Below are 17,338 nucleotides of genomic sequence, written 5' to 3' on the forward strand. Positions count from 1 at the left end.
GCCAGTGATCTGTAATCTGCACAGGCCTGGCTCGTCTTGAACAAGCCTGTTATGCCTGGTCAGACTTTTTTTTTTTAATCTGAGAAAAACAATGATCTAGGCTGCGTTCAGCCCTGACAAAACATAGCAAAATGTTAATTTAAACAGAAATGGTGGTGCGTTGAACATCCTGTTGTGTTGCACAAGCATACTGCCTTTTAAAGTAGCGGGATTTAATTCTCTTCAATTCAAAGGGGCTTTATTGGCATGCAAAAGATATGTTTACATTGCCAAAGCAAGTGTGAAATAAAAACAAAAATTGCATGTATAGTAAGTAAAGATCTACCAGAATTTACACATTACTACTAACTGGGAAACATCTCTCACCAAATGAGAGAAAATGTACCTCCAAACCTGTTGCTCACTGTTGTTCAACCAGAAAACCATAGCAAAATGGCCTCAGGCCTAACTTGAGCTGGGTTTATATTTGATAGAAAACCTGCTTTATAAACTGGCCTGACTGCATGAAGTTTGAAGGATGAGGGTATTTCACAGGTAGGGAAGGTCTAATGAGAGGTGCCATTGAGGTGCATTATGGGACTAGTCTCATAGGACTAAAATGTGAGGCTCTTGACCTCTGCTGCATACATTTTGACCACTCTATTTGAAAATCTGCCTCTCACAAGTTTCTCAACTTAAAGGAAGAGCAATACTAAATAGCAGGAGCAACCCTTTAACTTGTCAGTTGACATAGAACATTTATGTAGCAAAGCACACCACCTGTGGATTTTACATCAGTAATGTATTGTTAATGTAGATTAAGTGCTTCATTAAAATGTTCTCTATAACGAATTTATCATCACAACAAAAATCACTGCTACACAGCATAGTTCTAGATACTAGTGGCTCCATAATGTGGTTGCTAAGCAACAGTAAGAACTGGTATTTTATCGAAGGTGATGGTTAAAAATTTCTACATTAACCATTGGATGTTTATTTGGAGGGGGAAAAAAAGATTAACCACAAAATTAAAGGGCCACTCCACCTGTTTTATACATAAAGGCCAGTTTGAATATCATGAACAGCACTACTCAGCTCATTAAAACAGCAATTATGAGTATTATCCAGGTATTATCTGATAGAAAACCTGCCTTTTAAACCACCCTGGGTGCATGGAGTTTGGAAGTTGAGGGCATGTCACAAGCAGGAATGGTCTAGCCAAATGCTGCATTCCATTTACCTTGAAAGTTGAAAGCTAGAGCTGGGACTGATGTCACACACAAGTTGACCATGTTCCAGTTGAACATGTCAGAAAACCATTACTTCACAGTAGGGTTTGCTCCAGCCGGGTTTGAATAACAACAAATTATACTGTATTTTACAGACACCATGCACACTGGCAGATAGAGGCTCGACAATACTGTGTGTACGACTGCAACTACAAATACAAATATTATCAATCATAAATAAATAAGTTTCAAATATAAAATGTGATCAGGTTTTTGGCCCTGTCCACTTTTATGTTGGGTTCAGCTGCAGGCTGACTTGGCAGGGATAGCTGCCATCTTGTTTTTACATGGATTGGCGTATTGTGCTCTTACTACCACTAGATGGCACAAAATGTGTCCATGAAGAAGGACAACAGGTCTAAGTGAGGTAAAATGAAGTATAAAGTCAAGTAAACCCAAAATGTGATGTCTTCATATGAGGACACTGGTTCTCAGGAGGATATAATAAAGTAAAGATATATTACCCGTAAATAAACCGATAAAAAATACACAAAATAATATAAAAACGGTGCATAGAAAATAATACTTAAAATATGTTTCAAACATTATACTTTTTATTTTCAATGGGTCACATATACATCGATAAATCTAGTACTCTGTACAGCTGTAAGGACTTGTGCAAGTAATTAGACATGAAAGAAAATTTATATTTTAAACAACAGAATTTCAAAATCAGTGCATCCCTAGTTCAATTAGAATATTAAATAACCACTGGCTGCCACAGTCCTCAGAATTAAAATTTGCGATGCCATTCATTCAACATATATTCAGCAATGAGTGTACCAAATTTGGTGCTTTCATCACAAAATGAACAATAGTTTAGCTATGCCGACCCACTATATTACTTTGTATATTTTACAATGACATTTTTATTTTATTGTTTATTCTTCTGAGAAAGTTCATTTGTAATTTTTTAAATCAATTATTGATTTATATGATTATAACACATGTTACAGAAAGAAAATTAACACATATATGCGTTTTGGTAATTCACATGCAGTACTTTGACTGTTTAGCTGCAGGAAGTGACATCTTTTGGGGGGAGGGAATCAGGGCAACAAATGTGCTAGGGCTGGCACTGGGCATATGATTAATTATATATAATATAATAAAATAAAGATATAATACCTGTAAATAAACAGATAAAAAAATATATAAAAACAGTGCAGAGTTTACAAAATAATTCTTTTTCAAACATTTTTCTTTTTTTTTTTTAATTATCATCACTATTAATTTTAATGTGTGTATTTATTCAAATATAATTTTGTTATCTGTATTGATTTTTGGCGGTCTTGGACTGGTCCAAAATCAAGAAAAACTTAAATAAAAATAATAAATAATATATATATATATTTTTATTTTCAGTGGATCACATATACACCAGTAAATCAAGCTTCTGTACAGCTTTAAGGACTGTAATAACACAAGAAACATTATTAATTAAATTGATTTTATTATTGGGTTTATAGTGACGTAAGCAGCTCTGATCAAACTGAAAAAAAAAAAAACTCCATGAAGTCGCGGGTCGAGTCGTGACGTCACCAGACACCAACGGTCTGACAGCCAGCCGACGTTGCAGCCATGGAGGAAGTGAGAGGTGAGTGAGCTCTTCTCCCTCATTACTGCCTCAAAATTATCTGTTTCGTCGTTAAACATTCAGCTAGCTAATGTCACAGCGGTTTATTCACGTCACACGACACCTCATAGAGATTATTAACGCGACAGACTGAGCGATAAAAGCTCATTGTTGAGGCTCCACATCAATATTTCAGCCGGTGTTTTGTTTGTTTAACGGCAGGCGGACAGTGTTAAGAGCTGCTCTGTTAGCGTTACAGCCAAAATAACACGTCGCCAGGCCTTTAACCACATATAACATCCCTGCAGCGATACGAAGAGTGTGTGTTTGAAACCGACGGGCGAGTGTAAACCTGCTTACTGTGTGTTTCTGTCAATGAACGCTGCATCGTCAGCTGCCCGGTGTTCCGCCAAATAATGTATCCCCAGCGGAATGTGCCCCCCGTTTCTCCTGGGTTATAATGAGACGATAGAGGATGTTTGGGCAGGCTGTGTGGGATTATGTCTCCCTGTCAAAATATGCCACGCCTTTTTAAATTGCAATGCTGCTGATGTTGTTAACAAACCGGTTTATCATTGATTAAAGCGACTTTCTGCTTTTCTCTTTTTGTTACCAATATGGGATAACAGTTTGTAACAGGGAGCCAATCAGTGGGAGACACAGGCTCAGACAGAGTACTCGCAGGAAGGTTAACAAAAGGCAGTTGTGTTTTTTGCAAGGGTCTAAACAGCTTGGAATATACTGGATTTAGCTCTGTATTCTCTTTTAAAGAATTCACACATTGCATGTGGTCCCTCCTCAGTGTTTCCCCTGACCTGTGCCGTGCAGCATTATGCGTGGGGAAAGGTTGGGCTGGACAGCGAGGTGGCCAAACTCGTGGTTGGTGGAGACCCACTGGCTGTTGTTGAGGATGGCAAGCCCTACGCAGAGGTAAGGTTATTATAAATACACTGGTCTTTGAGCGAGACACTTGCGATGGGGGTGTATTGTATCTGTTGGAGGTTACTGTTAAAATACATGTTTTTAATTACAAAGTCCAGGTTGTAATAGAATGATTTTACCTGTTATTTAACATTAGTTAATAATGCAAGCACTCAATGGAAAGAATGTCCCACTGAGTGTCTAGTAGTGTTGTCACGATACCAAAATCTTTGTTTCGGTACCGATACCAATATGAATTTAGATACTTTTTGGTACTTTTTCCTAAGGAAAAGTCCTTTTGGATACAAACCTTTAGAACAATAAATAGTAAGGGTGTAACGGTACCAAAAAAAAAACATGGTTTGGTAAGTACCTCAGTACAGACGTCATGGTTTGGTTGCTCAAATGTTTCACCAAGTTGGTGTTGTCTCGTGATGTCTCCCTTTGCGAGGCAGACTTTCTCTTGCCTTTTTTCACGTGTGCCAGCTGCGAATGTTGATACAGGTGTTGTCATACACACCAGTAGGAACAAGGAAGGCATTTGTGTGCATAAATGAATTAAATAAATTAATGAATTGAATCAATTTAAAAAGTACCGGTATTTTCCAAATGCAGTATAGTACCGTTTGGAATACTCTAGTACCGTGGTACTATTTTAGTACCAGTATACCGTGCAACACTAGTGTCTAGAACAGTGTATTCAAACTTTTTATACCCATGGCACACCAAAGGTCAAGCCCAAAATCTCAAGGCACACCTGTATTTACATCTGTTCTGTAACGTGTGTTATCACGATATAAGACAATAAAAAGAACAAAAAATGAGACAGGTAGCTTTTGTGACACTGTCTACTTTTCTCGTTTCTTTATGTGATAGGCTATCTTCACTGGTGCTTTGTTGTGATTTGCGCCGTACAATAAAGCGAGCCAATGTCTTGCTCACGGCTTTCTCCTTTTAAATGTTATCATCCCTCACACTGGCTGCCAATCAGGGCTTTTGATGTGTCACACACTTCGAATTTCCACGCATTAATGGTGACAAATTTCCTGGGAAGGTTTTTTAAATGAAATTACATTTTTTAGGTAGAGTTTGCCTCTTTTCAGGAAATGGGTGTGCACAGCATACTGATACAATCAATAAAGAATTCATTTATAACTTTTTGTAAAGGCCCAGTTGAATATTGCAATAAAAATGTGTGGTTATCACAGAATCCCACGGCACACCTGGACTGGCGTCACAGCACACCATTTGAGAACCACTGGTGTAGAGCAGGGATAGGCAACCTGCAGCTCCGGAGCCACAGTGGCTCCTTATGGGTTTGTCAAATAAGGAAATAAATGACTGTTATTCTTTTAACATTTTTATTTTTCATACATCATTCTTATAGGACGAGTGATTTTACATTCTCTGATTTTAAAAATGTGTAGCCTATACACATATGAAAAAAAGGTTTTAAGATTTCTTTGACTAAAATGTGCGTCATACATCTACGATCAGGTGACTTTTCCTCGAAGGTCGCGTTCACACCAGCCTTGTTTGGTTTGGTATAAATGAACTCAAGTTTGTTTGCCCCCTAAGTGTAGCAGGTGTGAACACAGCAATCGCACTCGGGTACGCAACAAAACGAGAATGTGAGAACGTGTTCTGACTTCGATCTGAACCAACTGCAGTCACATGACACATTGTTTGGGTTAAACATGAGCATGTTACAGTCCTGGAGGATTATTAATGTGCACCTCCTCCTGTACTGCCTTAATATGCACATTCAGCACATCCAATGCATCAAAACATTGTTTTCTAGTTGGAGCCGCGCCTCGTTTTCAAACTGTATGGTTTGACTAAAATGAACAATGACAGCAATATAGTCCGCGATGAGCAGCGCTAAAATCAACCTGCGTAGTTGTCCCTCCATTGTGACATTAGAAAGTGTCACATTTATCTTGCAAGCGTACTCTTCTTCACTTCCTGGATTTTTCCCACATGGAAATTCTGACTAATCGAGCAGCTTTCTCACACAAGGCATTTGATCTGGTCCGCTTGTAAATGCTGCTGTGAGAACATGAACCAACTCTAGGCAATTATACAACAACACTTGGACATCTGAGATGAACTTTTTTGATCTGTGAGCAGCAGTTCAGTTCATAATCAGTTAATGTAACTTTTTAAACATTGGTACAGAGTTAAAAAATTGCTTTTCCTTCCAGTTTTTCTGACATATAACTTTAAAACTTTGATATTAAATTTTAGGCTCCCCATTAAACAGGATAACTACACTCGTGTAGCAACAGACGGTGGCACTTATTGTCAGCATTATAGGATCTTTAAGATTCTGAATTGTTGCTCTGCAGTGCTCACACTCACTACAAAATACATCACTCCTTGGTTTGACAAAGCAGTGTGAAACTGGTATCATTTCCAGGGTTTAAAATGTGGTGCTGCTGCTTGGTATCTTGGCAGGGAGCCCTGTTCTCTCCATATCTTTCAGAAGTCTTTATTTAGCCACAACAGCTCTGCAGGGTTTTTTCATAAAGGTCATTAGTTCAGGTTATAGTAGTGTTGACATTTTCACATACCACAGGCCACTTTAATGTCAAATGCCATGGTTCATGTTCATATAGTCAGAGGGTGGTTTGGATATTTAATCCTACAGTACAGTATGTGACTTATTGTTCTGGTAGACTATCAGATATATGTCCTAATAATCTAGTGTTGTATTGAGTAGATTTTAGTTTTGCCTGAGCGTATGTAGACATAATCTAGCAGTGACGACAAGTTCACACAGTATGTATGTTTTGCAATGTAACAGGATTCACTCAAAAAGCAGCTTTATGTTAACACAATGAAACAAGACTGAAAGCACTAAGTTATCTGTGCGATTATAAAACCAAGCAAAAAATGACAATATGGTGTTGTAAGATCGCTGAGACTGTCACAAACTGCTCAGGTCTGACCCAGGACTCAGGTTAAAGAGACCACCCTGTGCCAAAAAGGCTACAAGTTTGAGCCTCACTGCTGCAGTCCTTGTTTGTCCACCAACAAGTGTGTGTCCTTGAGACAGTATCCTTCATTTACATGTAAGGCATTAGCGTAACCCTCTTATCCAGAGTGATTTACACCCAGTGAGATGGTTTGGTCTCTTCTCCCTTCTCGCTGAGTAGAAATCACATTGGATTACAGCATTAGATAAATTGATTTAAAGGTCCAGCGTTGAAGATTTAGGGTGATAAATTGGCAGAAACAGAATATATTACAACGTTTTCTTTAGTGTATAATTACCTGAAAATAAGAATTGTGTCTTTGTTATGCTAGAATGACCCGTGTATATCTACATGAGGTGAGGCTCGTAGAGTCAACCATGTTGCATCACCATGATTTTACAGTAGCTCAGAACGGATAAACGAACGCATTCACATCCATCACCATAGTTAGCAGCCCCTCTGTGATTAGCAGCATCAGAAAGACACTATTTTTTGAATGTGAGACTGCTTCATTCAGTGTTTTTACCAGTGAAATTACTAGATCCATTTATTTTGGAGAGAAAGAGACCTCTACGAATAATTTGACTCCTGGTAAAACCTCCCGAATTTCTGGATCTTAAATTATCAGAGAAAAAGGTGAACACACATTAGCAGGTGCCGGGTTCGCAGCCTATTTTGGACAAGCTGAATAGCGTCGGAGAAACATTGATTTCTAACGTAAATCTGCTTTATTCAGTGTTTTTAAAAGAAAAAAAACAGAAAAACCTTCTTAGATTAAAAATCTCCTTTTCAAGAGTGTCCTGGCCAAGACAGGCAGCAACATAAGTTACAGACAACACAGAACAAAAATACAGAATAAAAAATATACAGCTCTAAAACAAGCAATATAAAACATAAGATAAGATTACTACAAAGAAAAGCCAAAATGTGTGTTAATATATACTAGAAGTGAACCATAAAATTGCTAAAAAGGGCAACTACACACGACCACAAAGACCAGCTAAAACACCCCCTGACACTGGCATTTACATGATTGTGTACAAAACTCCTGCAACAGTGCTTTGAAATGGCTGAGAGGAACCAACAAGTGCAATTTGAAGTCCCTCTGCACAAGATGCTTGCTTGCCAAACTCTGTGCGTACCCTCGGTACAGACAATAAAAACATGTCCTGTGAACATAGAGCAAAGCCATTTTTAATTTACTGGTTTCCGTGGTTTAAATCACCTGATCCATTTGTTATAGAGAGGAAGAGACCTCTGCAGATAATTGGCCCCCTGATAAAAACCTCCTGAATAATGAAAGCTGAAGGAATTCTAATGGGGAGAAGTTTCGGCTGATTACAATCTGTATCCTCACCATGAAATGCCACTAAATCCCCTTAATTCTTACACACTGGACCTTTTAATGTAAATGTATGATACCAGCCCTTTTTCTGAGAGGGCCTGGGCACAACTAGGACTCCCTCAGGATGCTTGTTAAGAGAGGATAAAGGAGGGAGGCAAAGAACTGCCAAGTCTGTATTTTTTAAGTTGTATTTGCTCTGAGAGTAGTTATATTTTTAATTGGGATTCAGCACTCATCATTACACACTCTTTCCCACTTTTATTTTTCCAGTTAGATCAGCATTATGACCAATAAACCTTTCAGTCACAAACCCACTTCTGCAACCTTTAGTCTACTTCTGCCTCAGCCCACTATTGCCATCATGAGTGTTATGAAATTCTAATATTGGACATAATGTATGAATCTCTGTGATCTCTTCAAGCTGTGGATGGGTGCCCACCCAAAAGGCGATGCCCAGATTAAAGACAATAGGATCGCACAGACGACTCTGGGCCAGTGGATCGCCCACTTTCCTGCCTGCCTGGGTTCCAAGGTCAAAGACACCTTCCAGGGACAGCTGCCCTTCCTCTTCAAAGTCCTCTCTGTCAACACTGCCCTGTCCATACAGGCCCACCCTAACAGAGTGAGTACACAAACACACACCTACACAGTGTTCAGATTCTGCATAAAATGACTCATTAGTCTGAATTGGGAAATCATTTAGCCTGGATTGAAACAGCTTAATGTTTGGTTTGACTGCAGCTGAGAATGCACCATAGAACACCTACGCATAATGACAAGAACCAACTGATTTGTTCATCCTTGTACTGTAGCTTTAAAATCAGACAGAGAACAATCCATGTAGTTGCAAATCTTTTTGAAGGTTATTCCAAGTGAGAGGAGCAGAGCACATAAACGCTTTCTGTCCCAGCTCAGTCTGAGCACTAGGAACAGACAACAAAACTGAGTCTTGAGATTTCATTCTATAGCTACAGTCAGATCTCTGTTCAATCAAAGTACAAATGTACGAAGGGAGTTTACCCAGTATGGCTTTATAAATGAACAAATACCAGTGACTGAGCCTACAAAAGGTCAAAGATGGCCAACCAGCTTTGGAATAAAGCGTGCAGTGATGTTACCTGGATGATGGGGACATCATTAGGCCAATAGACCAAGTGCATTAAAGACTTCCACCAACTGAGCCGGCTTCTTCTGTTTTAGCGTTCTGTTAACTTGAATGGGGATAGTTTGATTTAATTTGCGGCTCTTCTAGACTTTCCAAATGTCATTGACGATTTCAAACGATTTCGCTCAAAAAAAAAATGTATCCACTGATTTACAGACACCTCTTTCCCAGTTAAGGCTGTGGGAAAAGTCTTTTTGGCTCAATGGCAGCATGTGACGGACTCTGGAGTTGTAATGCCACTATTTAGCCACTATGAAAATTGTCCTCAAAGCTTGGCACGCGTCTTGGGTCATCTCTGCTCGAGGCTAGAGGAGCAAGGCAACATTAGCTGCTACTATTAGTATAACACACCCAGATCTTGCACTAAATTATCAGTGGCCAGTTTGGATTAAAGGTAATGTAGGCACAAGTTTTTCAGAAAAATGCACGGAGTAGAAATGATATTTCTGGTTTTGCTGCATCGATTTTGATTGTTGGACTCTTTTAGGACATTTTGCCTATTTTAAGAGAAGAGTGCTGTGTGATGGGGAGTGTTAATACAATTATTTTAGTTGTCATGTAAAGTCATGCTCATATATTTCTTTTATTTAGAAGGTTCGAATTGTATAATCCTTGGGTTTGTGTATGAACTGAACTGAGTTTAGTCTACACACTCATGCTCTATCCTCACTTCTCTCTTTAGTAACCCTCTTCCCTTTCTGTCTTTATGGTTTGGTTAGGAGTTAGCTGCTCGTCTCCATGCTCAGTTTCCGGAGCACTATCCAGACAACAACCACAAGCCAGAGATGGCCATCGCTCTCACCCGCTTTCAGGGCCTCTGTGGCTTCAGACCAGTGGAGGAGATCCTGGGATTCCTTAAATGTGAGTCCCAAAGTCCCACAGGGTCATTAGAGGATTGTGGATCGATCTTGGGCAGTTACTGGAGAAACGGGGAAATAAATGTTTTGTGGTGTCAAACCTGTACAGATACTGTACATTACACTATAATGGGTGAGGAGGTTTAGTACTGTTCTCTGAAGGGTGAATGTTTTACTTGAACTAAATTCATACCTTTTGCATGTGTGTGTGCATCCATCAGCTGTCCCAGAGTTCCATGCTCTGGTGGGAAATGAGGCAGCGGAGGAGCTGCGATGCAGCGTGGGAGACGCGGCTCATACGAGCCAGGTGCTGAAGAAGTGCTTCACCAGGATGATGAACTGTGAGAAGAAGGTGTTCGTAGATCAGCTCAACATGCTGGTCAAGAGAGTCACTGAAGAGGGTGAGGAGGCTGAGGGATGGAGCTAATGGAGCCCCAAGCAGCTGAAAACAAATGGAGAATACCTGCTTTTATTACTAGTCAGTGTAGTTGGTTAGACGTTAAGCATTACCAGGGTGTAGAGATAGCATTTTAGTCAGTTCTTTTCTCCGTTGCATGCAGTCTATTTGACCATGAGAGGATTGCTCAATATGTGAAAACAATTTCATCATAGTCAACAATCTGGTATCTGATACAAGTGTGTTAGAAAGAGAGATATTCACCAGTTGAAAAAAAAACATCCACCAAGTTGTGGTACATACTGAAGCTTAGAAAAAACTTACAGCTGCTATTTTGTAAAAGCAGTAAAATACTGCTTTAGTCCGTTCATACCAGCGTGCCTGAGTCACAGAGGGAAATAAGCAGTGTCTTTTTTTTTTTATACTACCACTGGTAGGCGCCAATATCAGACATTTATCTAATCCTATAAATAGCGGGCTCTTAAACACAGCACAGGTCAGTTGTTCTGCTGTTTTGAGTTTACTGATGTTTATGACTCCTCCAGGTGCAGCGGGGAAGGACACATCAAGCAGCAATGGTGATCTGTTGCTCCGCCTCCACTCCCAGTATCCTGGAGACATCGGCTGCTTCTCCATCTACTTCCTCAACCAAATAGTCCTGGAGCCAGGCCAGGCCATGTTCCTGGGAGCCAGCGAGCCCCACGCTTACCTTTACGGAGGTAAATAAAGTTTTCATTTAAATGGCATTTTAAAACAGTTAACTCTGTGGTTGGTCACTTAGTTATGTAAAATACTATGGAGATGGTGAAAGAGATTTCTTTGATCAGATCAATGACGAGGTGCAACACATGAGTATAAGGCGGTCAAGGTGGCTTAACACAGATTTGGATCCATTGCTAAACAAATATGGCGACATGTTAGAGCGGTAATGTCACCAGGAGCATTATCTGTTGCCAGAGGAATTGATCATTCTTTCTGCTCTATGCACCTCACATTTTTGCAGGAGCACCTTACCTCGAGCTGAAAAAATTTCAACCCAGAGCAGAAAAGTGCCTGACATCATTGGCATTTTTTCCCAATGTCCAATCGGAGGAATTGAGAGGCAGGCCTTCTGTGGTGGTGATGACAGCAAGTGGTAGCATACAGCGTTAAGTTAATGTTGCTCACTTTCATCATTGCCCTACTAGGCAAGCTGCAAGACATATTAGAACAAATGAAAGCCTCACCTACTTTACAACATTTAACCAACACTAATTAGGCCCTACGATTCACAGCAGATTGTCAAACTGTCCGCGACTCATCTTAAAATAAGCCTTGAATCAAGTATCATCCAGGCAAAGCTCCTGGATCAGCTACTGATTTGTATTCTTTCTAGGAGTCTCATGTAACCACACAGATCTATTTTTCCCAAGTGCAGTCCCCAAGTGCAGATTTTAAGGTACAGATCTGTGAGTTTACTTCACAGCAAAACAGTGGTTAAGCTAAGGACAGGTGATTCGGTGGTTGCCTAGCAACAATTAAAAAAAAGAAGGAGCAAGCTGCAAAAAGAGCTCTGTCTGACTGGGGCAGGCAGTGTGCCTCGACCTCTGTCTGATAGAGGCCCAAGGATGACATCACAAAATGTATGTAGACTCTATAATGTTTTGACTTGACACGCTGTAACAATATGACCCAATCAGGAAGCAAACAAGGGTGTCTGCATCATCATTTTTAAAAGTCTCCCCTTCCACCTGTCCAGACCAAAACACAGCCCCGGTGTTTTGAAATTCAGACGGGGTCAACAGCATTTTCAAACTTCTGAGTTTATGGGCTCCAAAATGCCAGAGTGGCATGGACACGAGGTGACAATGCAGCAATAGTTACGCTTTCAAAAATGAAAACGTGTTAGTGTGGATGTAGCCACAGTGCTGTAGATCTTACCCAGGCTGAATGGGTACAACAGTAGCAGGGGCATGAATTCCTACATTGCTGACACTTCAGCCTCCCATCAGTGCTCCTGTATGACAGAGAAGCTGCAGGAGTATTAAAGGATGAGGCCAGCATTATTCTGTATTGTTCTGTCAACCAATCCCATGAAAAAGCCAAAAACTGACAATGTGTTAATGTGTCTCTTAATGCTTTCTGACTTTTTACCTTGTTTGTGGCACTCAGCTCCAAGCCCACAGGCTCCCTCTGAAGATATGAATCTGAAACAGTGGGTCACAAATATATCATTTCATCTTTTTTAAATAATCAGTAACAGGAGGAAATAGGCTAGAGCATTCATTGGGGACTATTTTCAGTTGCGGATTAATACGCATTTGATGCCCCTGTCATAGTTTCCTGCAGCAGGATGGTGTATTTAGGATTGAGTCAAAATAAAGTGTGTGTCATGATAATGAAGGAACATGTTAGCTAGTGCAATGCTGTGATTTATTCATGTGTTTTTAGAGCTATACAATGTGTTTTTTGCTTAGTGGAGTTCACTGTTCATGTCCACCCACATATTCATCCCACAGTTGAATGCAAGTTCACACCAGATGTCAAAAGGCATTCTTGGAAATCACTTACTATGAAAGTAGATAAGGCAAGTGGAGAAGAAATAGCTCCTGTAATGCATTTAACCTCACAGGCTGACTGTACGTACAATTGTAAGAGTATTTGAGAATTGATTTTTCCATTTGAAGGAGAGTCGACTGCTCGCTTTGCTTATTTAAAACTCGCTCTCCTTTTCTGTCTATTCATCCGTCCATCCAGACTGTATCGAGTGTATGGCCTGCTCAGACAACACGGTGAGAGCTGGTCTGACTCCAAAATACATTGATGTCAACACGCTGTGCGAGATGCTGAACTACAGCCCAGCCCCCGCCAGCTCCAAAATCTTCCCATGTGTCCAGGATGCTTCAGATCCCTGTGTGTCCCTGTATGACCCCCCAGTGCCAGACTTCACTGTGATGAGGATACAGGTAGGAAACCTCAGATAACTAAATGATAAACCTTCAGGAGGGAAAAATTAAAACTGAATGGTGATGGAGGAAGTAAACCTCACTAACTGTGGAGTGGATGTTATTTTTAAGGGACAGTTCACCCCAAACTCAAAAACATGTTTTTCATCATCAAATGGTCTGTTACAGTCGAGCATATGCACAGAAGTTAGATACAGACTGGTGGATATAATAAATCTTTTTTTCTTCTTTTTTTAATCATTGGTAATTTGTTCAGAGCAAACACAAACTTTCTCACCTCGTTCTGTGCCGTCCATCCTGCAGGTCCCAGCCTCGGTGAAGCAGTACACTGTCGCTCCAGTTGACAGCGCCAGCATCCTCCTGGTCATTGAAGGTGACGCCACGGCAACCTCTGCAGCCGCCCTCTCCGACGTCACGCTGAGGCGGGGCACCGTCCTGTTCGTCTCAGCCAACGAGAGCGTCTCCCTGCACATCACCTCCCAGTCGGGGATGAGCATGTTCCGAGCCTGCTGCCTCCTGTAGCTGTGAGTGTGAGGCTGTGTGTGAAAGCTCATACTACCTGTGTTAGTTTTCCTCTGGTTCGACTCACAAAGGTCAACACTGCGTGAAGGATTGAGCCCAATGATTGCTGTGCACTTTTGAAGTAGGTAGTACGTTAAAGGAGCTTTCAGACACAGTTTACCGATGCCTGTCTGTGCCCGCTGCTCCCCCCGACCCAAACTCGACCTGCGGACTGCTCCAGCAGTGCTCTTTAGCTTTAAAATCCAGCAGTAATCCACTGCTGCTGGATTTTAATTGGTTTTAACTGTCTTTTTTATCTTTTAATGATGCAATCACATCTTATAAATCAGAGGATGTGCACATCCCAAATTGATAATAGGTGCTGGACAGAAGACACGCTAAGAATAAAAAGTAAAACATGTCCACAACACTGACACATGACAGTGCTCACATCACTCCATCCTCAGGTTCCTGAAGATCGAGGGATTAAAATGTTGCATGAGAATTTATTCTTGACCTTGGAGACAGCAGTTGGGAAAACAATCTTATAAGGTCCATTTGGTACCAGCTCTGGAGTTTAAAGTCCTTTAAGCCCAACTCAGACCAATGATTCGCGACAAGACGAAACCATTTTAGAACATTGCAGAGAAAAGTCACAGCGGTGTGAGCAGGTGCTCCGTCCCTACTGCGCCCTCTGTTTCCACATACACACACACACACACAAATTCTCACGTATTGACTATGGTTACAGTCCATCTGATGCTGGTTTTGTTTCTGTCTTTTGCCATTTCATGACCACTACAAATGCACCTGCAGCCAGTATCTCACTATCACTATCCTCATTCATATTTTAAGAAGCTACAAATTATATTCAGCCACAAAATAAACCTGAAAAGCTGGAAATCAGAACGGAAGTACAGAGTGTTGTTGCATAGTGATGATACACCGTCTCGTCTAGTTGCATTGGTGTGAACCGGCAGGTTTTTGGAACATTGCAGACCAGCACATTGCAAGTAGTTGCCTGTTTCAACTCATTCGCAAAACTTTGGTCTGAACTGGGCTTTAAATGCTCAGAAGAATGGATATTTTTAAATCTACAACTCCATGACAACAGGGCAAACACTATCCCTTGATTCAGATCGTGAGATGCGATAGAAATCCTCATAACGGTTAATATAAACCTTTTGGTGAGATTGATTTCTTATAACAAAACAAAAAACACTGAGCAAACTCCATCTACTGGTGATAACAGTGTGGTGCATTTAAAAGCCTGAAAAAGCCTAAATGGACCTCAAGGTATTGTTAATGCACAGTTTATAATTATTATAGTTATTTCTAATGGTTGCCCTTTTTATTCCTAATACACTTACAGCTGCACGTTTTTATCCACCAATCTGAGATAAAGATATTATACATTCAAACAGCACTGAAGCAGGGTGGGGGATATGTTTACACTGGTGCAGCCCACCACCAATCACTGCTCAACTACAGAACCACCTTGTCGAGGACTGAGCATGTCTGTTATATGATACAGGCAGCAGTTAGCCTTTCCACAGGGTCACTGGTGCAGCTAACTGCTTCATCATTCTAGTTCAGCTCAAACAAAGTAAACATCCACCTCTGGGACAAAAAATATTAGTTGAGAGTATATAATGTAATACTGAGATGCCTGTGCATGTTTGATTTAGAGCAGTTATACTGGAGAGGGACTTCTATCTCGACTGTTACGGTGAAGTCAACTCTGGGAAGTATTACTGCTTTTAACTGTTACCAGCGCATGTTTACGGTCTGGAAACGTCTTCTCAAGGTAGTGAAAAATCAGAAAAATAACAAAAAAAAAAAAAAAAAAAAACAGAAAGGGGCCACTAACTATTGCCGTCCCATTAAAGGGATGATTTGGATTTTTGAATTGGGGTTGTATGAGGTACCAGTTACTGAATAGGTATAGTCAATGTATGGCCGTACTCCTGCCTGCCTCTACAAAATGGAGGTGTACGAACCGATATCTACTGTAGGTAACACACTGACTATGGATAAGTGCTTTATACAATGCCACTTAAAAAAAATTCAAACTATCCCTTTAAGCACGACTACATGGGAATCAGGAATGCATTTTAATTAAAAAGTTATATACGACTGAAAATGCACTACTGCTGCTTGTTACATACAATTGGACCCGAGCCCATTAACACACCCACATCTTGTACAGTTGTACAACAAAATGCTGCATTTAATTTTCTAGTATTATAGCAACAAACATGTCTGTATTTCTGAGTATTTGATGCCAATTTTTTACAGACTTTGCATGTTTTGTTGTTTGTACTGGTTCATGAATACTTGACATTACATGCAAAAGAGAAATGATCCCTGAAACCGCACTGCATCATAAGGTTTTAACTGTACATTAATACATCATGAGGTGAGTAGTTTTTCGTTACAGTGAAATCTCCATGGTGACCACTTTCCATCATGTCGGTACAATATCGTAACTAGATTATTTCAGTATGGTGCAAACGTCTGCGTAATATTCCAGCTCACACCAGGGTCCTTCAATAAATCATGACGTGGATTTTCTTGTTGTAACAATTTTTATAGGTTATCTAGAATTAAATATTTGAGAATGAATGCTCTCTTTGCCTGCCAACCTACCAGTGAGTAAATATTTCTCTCAATAGTTTGACCTGAATGAATGACTGCAGTGAATCGAGCCAACGCTGGTGATGCTTTTACAGACGTCATGACCGTGTTAGTGATGACGGCTGATCTCTAAGCTTGTCCCTATTATAGATGCACTAAACCTTTAGTTGTTGGTTGTTGCTAAATATTGTTGAGAAGTTGAATAATATTAAGAGACTGAAGGATGTTGATAGTTAAAATCACAGCACCTTTTTGATTAAAGAACCATTACCTCAGATTCATCCTTCTGTATCTCTATAATTGTAAAACCTTTTAGTTATATTTGTCAACAAACCATTTTTTCCATCTTTTCAAAGTGTTTTAATGTAATTAGCATGTAGGGGCTGCAGTTTCAAACAACTGAATTTTGACTTTTGATTTAACCGTCACAGACACCTTTGTTACTGGTCTTGTTTTATGTCACCTTTTAGTTTTAATACTGTACATCCAGGACTTTGCACATAATTTAACTCCTTCAAATGCACACAGATCTGAAGGCCACAATGTTTCACCTTAATTGTTTTATTTAACTATAGTGAGAACATTTCCTGGAGTATTTCTCTAGATGAGGACGTGGTTTAGCATTTTTGAATATGGTGATGCTGTAGCCTGGGACTGCAGAGAACATGTGTATGTAAAAGTGGTTTAATAAAGCCTTGTTCCGTTACTACACCGTCTGAACTCCTTATTGTTTTGTGTTGCATCTGTA

General features: G+C 40.1%; 1 protein-coding gene across 1 annotated transcript; it reads left to right on the top strand.

The window, feature by feature from the left end:
• Positions 1–2,792: 2,792 nt before the first annotated feature.
• mpi (mannose phosphate isomerase) lies at positions 2,793–17,291 on the top strand. Its single transcript, XM_049573333.1, has 8 exons — positions 2,793–2,865; positions 3,647–3,774; positions 8,510–8,710; positions 9,973–10,114; positions 10,332–10,511; positions 11,053–11,226; positions 13,244–13,452; positions 13,756–17,291. Exons 1-8 carry the CDS (start codon positions 2,850–2,852, stop codon positions 13,972–13,974), a joined length of 1,269 nt encoding a protein of 422 aa, XP_049429290.1. The 5' UTR covers positions 2,793–2,849; the 3' UTR covers positions 13,975–17,291.
• The last annotated feature ends 47 nt before the right edge of the window (positions 17,292–17,338 follow it).

This window comes from Epinephelus fuscoguttatus, linkage group LG4 (assembly GCF_011397635.1).
Source record: "Epinephelus fuscoguttatus linkage group LG4, E.fuscoguttatus.final_Chr_v1".
NCBI classification, from domain to species: domain Eukaryota; kingdom Metazoa; phylum Chordata; class Actinopteri; order Perciformes; family Serranidae; genus Epinephelus; species Epinephelus fuscoguttatus.

Coding starts and splice junctions, on each gene's coding strand:
- mpi (XM_049573333.1), top strand. Junction 3,775..8,509: donor ATGGCAAGCCCTACGCAGAG/GTAAGGTTATTA, acceptor GATCTCTTCAAG/CTGTGGATGGGTGCCCACCC. Junction 10,115..10,331: donor GATCCTGGGATTCCTTAAAT/GTGAGTCCCAAA, acceptor TGCATCCATCAG/CTGTCCCAGAGTTCCATGCT.